The 2,735-nt window shown below is 41.2% G+C and overlaps 1 protein-coding gene across 1 annotated transcript; it reads right to left on the bottom strand.

Annotated features, from left to right (window-relative positions):
• Positions 1-809: 809 nt before the first annotated feature.
• Positions 810-1,820, bottom strand: LOC137522235 (free fatty acid receptor 2-like). Its single transcript, XM_068242266.1, has one exon. The coding sequence runs from the start codon at positions 1,818-1,820 to the stop codon at positions 810-812; it is 1,011 nt and encodes a 336-aa protein (XP_068098367.1).
• Between the last annotated feature and the right edge of the window lie 915 nt (positions 1,821-2,735).

The raw sequence follows: 2,735 nt of genomic DNA, 5'->3' as shown, positions 1-2,735 counted from the left end.
AGGGAATATCCTTATAAAGTATAAAAGCCTTGCTGAGAATCCCCTATGAAGAGATTGACTAGTCCAAAACCTGTTGCTTCTGTCAGATTTCTACTGCCTACTGTAAGTGACAGCAATATAGGAGAAAAGTAATTTATGGGTCATTTTACTCTGGAAAAAATGTACTTTTTATTTGTATATGTTTACACATGCTTTAAATTTTACAGCTGTTCGCTGTAGTGCCCCTTTAAGGCCCCCTTACAGCTGTGGGCCCTTCTGCGGTCGCAGTAGCTGCTTCCCTGTGCTTACGCCCCTGCATTAAGTGAATATAGAAGGTATTTTTGCTGACTTTATTTATATGAATTACTATGCTCATCCTCTGTCTTTTTGAGCCTCTCATCCAGAGACTATAAAAGCCAGAGGATCAGAACGATGGTCAGGCTACTGGATTGCAATGGCAGCCTCCATATCCATCTCACTACAGCTTCCCTTTAGAACAACTTGCTTTTTGTGGATTCACAAAAATATCCAGTGCAAAGATAGGTTTGCTATACACCAGCAATTCTGGATGCAATCCTGGCTTCCGGGGCTTTAAGAAATAATTGTGCATAGTCAGTAGTGATGCATTGTGGGAAGCCACAGTCCCTCACTTAAAGCTGAATTATTGCAATTAAAATATCTTCTGTTTTATGAGGGAAAACTACAGCAAAATATTCTGGAATAAAACATTCCTCTTGCCAGGACAAAGTCCCCCGAAAATTGCCTCTTTTGTAAAGTTTTTTCTGGATTCCTTACCAAATATTTTGTAAACAATGACTTTCATATAATCCTTACCACTCTGTTGTATTATTGTGTGCACTTTTTATCTGTATGGTTGCAGATATCGTTTTTATACCCTTTTCTTTTGCTGGGTCTGGTGGTTCCTTCATGAAAACAGAGGAAAGCTTTCTCTTGGACACACTGTATTTTTGCTGCAAGGACTTCCATGCTTGATAGAATCCTTTATCAAACGATGAAGACAAGAAATAGAAGATGAGAGGGTCCAGGAAGGCGTTGCAAGTGCTGGGCAGTAGAGCTTCTTTTCTCCAAGACACACTCTTATGCTGGATGAAACCCACAACATGAGAGATATTATAAGGTCCAAAGCAGATGATGAAAACACTCAAGGTCGTGACTGCAACTCGGACAGCTCTCTTCTTGTGTTTGACATGCAAGGAACATCTCATGAGTATTTGAATACAACGAGCGTAGCAAAAGATGGTGATTCCCAAAGGAAGGAAAAACAGCACTATCGAGAGCTCTAATCTGGCCGGTACGATCAAATTCAGCTGCTTGGCTGTAAAATTTTCATAGCAGACCACCTTGTTGTCTTCTCTGGAAAGGAACATCTCAAGTCGCCCATTCTGGGAAGTTTCCAGAAAGAACACAAAACTCACATGGGCAAACACGATGGCCCACAGCAAAGCACAAATCAAGAAAGAGTATTTGGGTTTCTTGTAGATCTTGTATTTAATCGGGAAAGCTGCACTGAGGTACCGGCCCACACTGACGGCTGTTAAGAAGCATGCGCTGGCATAGATGGTGCTGAAGTGGATAAAGTTGTAGATGGGACACAAGATCTCCGGGAGGGTCCATCCCGACAAGAAAGTCTCCATTATTTTGATGGGTAGGAACATAATAAACACAAGATCAGAGAAGCAAAGATTTATCATGTAAATAAGGTTCGGGGTTATTCTGTTTTTAGCCTTTTTGAAGAAGACATAAAACACAATGAGATTTGAAGGCAGTCCTAAAAACATGGTCATCACATAAACTATCAAAGACAGTGTGTCTACAGACATCTTAGAGCTCTTGACGGTTGGCCATAAAAACCATAGATGAAGACATTTTTTTTCTGAAACAACACATCCAGTAGTTCAGTCCAGTCCTTGACAATCATATATGTTCAATAACGCCTTTACAGCCCGTGAGTCTCTTGACTATTCCCGAGTTGAGCAGGCTCTTGAGTCAGCAGCTGAATAGAGTCTGTTACGGGATGAACAGTTCGTTCTAAGCTGCCTATGAAACATCTGGGTCATAGCCAGTTGATCTGTTATTTTTCTTCACTAAATGCATGGGAAATGGCCCATGAAGATTGCTGATCTCCACTAATGATTCTTCCTATAAGCTCACTTAACAAGGTCGGCCTTAACTAACAACCCATAAAACAATAAATTCATACCTGATTTACTAACACGACTCAGAATTAGCACTGGAAAACCAGCAATAAGTTGATAAGCCCAAGAGATTTTTATAACGTTTTATGGGAAAATAAGAGCAAATTATGCAGAATGGAGAGCGTGTTAGCTGGTACAAGATCACGTGTGCATGACGGGCTATTGGTGACACTGTAAGCCGTTGCTAGGAAAACAATGGTTAAAGCGGTATCAGGCTTCAGCAGTTAAGAAAGCAAACTGATATGAAGGACATCAGGTAAATATATACATCCCAGAGATAAGAGGAGGCATTGTTGGTGTCGTGTGCATAGGCTGAACATGAGGATGCCCTGAAGTGACCCTGAAAACAAAAATGGGGGGAAGAGAGCAGAGTAGCTTGAAATGAAGTGCTTAATGTGATGGGTTCTTGAAGAGAACCCAAAACTCCAATGTCTTAAAGAAAAACAGGTACTTACCTAAGGAGAGAAAAGACTCTGGATTCTTCTATCAGGAACCGTGCTGCAGCACCGCAAGCTCAGATGCACCTGTGCATTAGCGTGG

This window comes from Hyperolius riggenbachi, chromosome 6 (genome assembly GCF_040937935.1).
Source record: "Hyperolius riggenbachi isolate aHypRig1 chromosome 6, aHypRig1.pri, whole genome shotgun sequence".
NCBI classification, from domain to species: Eukaryota; Metazoa; Chordata; class Amphibia; order Anura; family Hyperoliidae; genus Hyperolius; species Hyperolius riggenbachi.
Note: the sequence above shows the minus strand (reverse complement) of the source record. Positions and strands in the feature narration are given on the sequence as shown.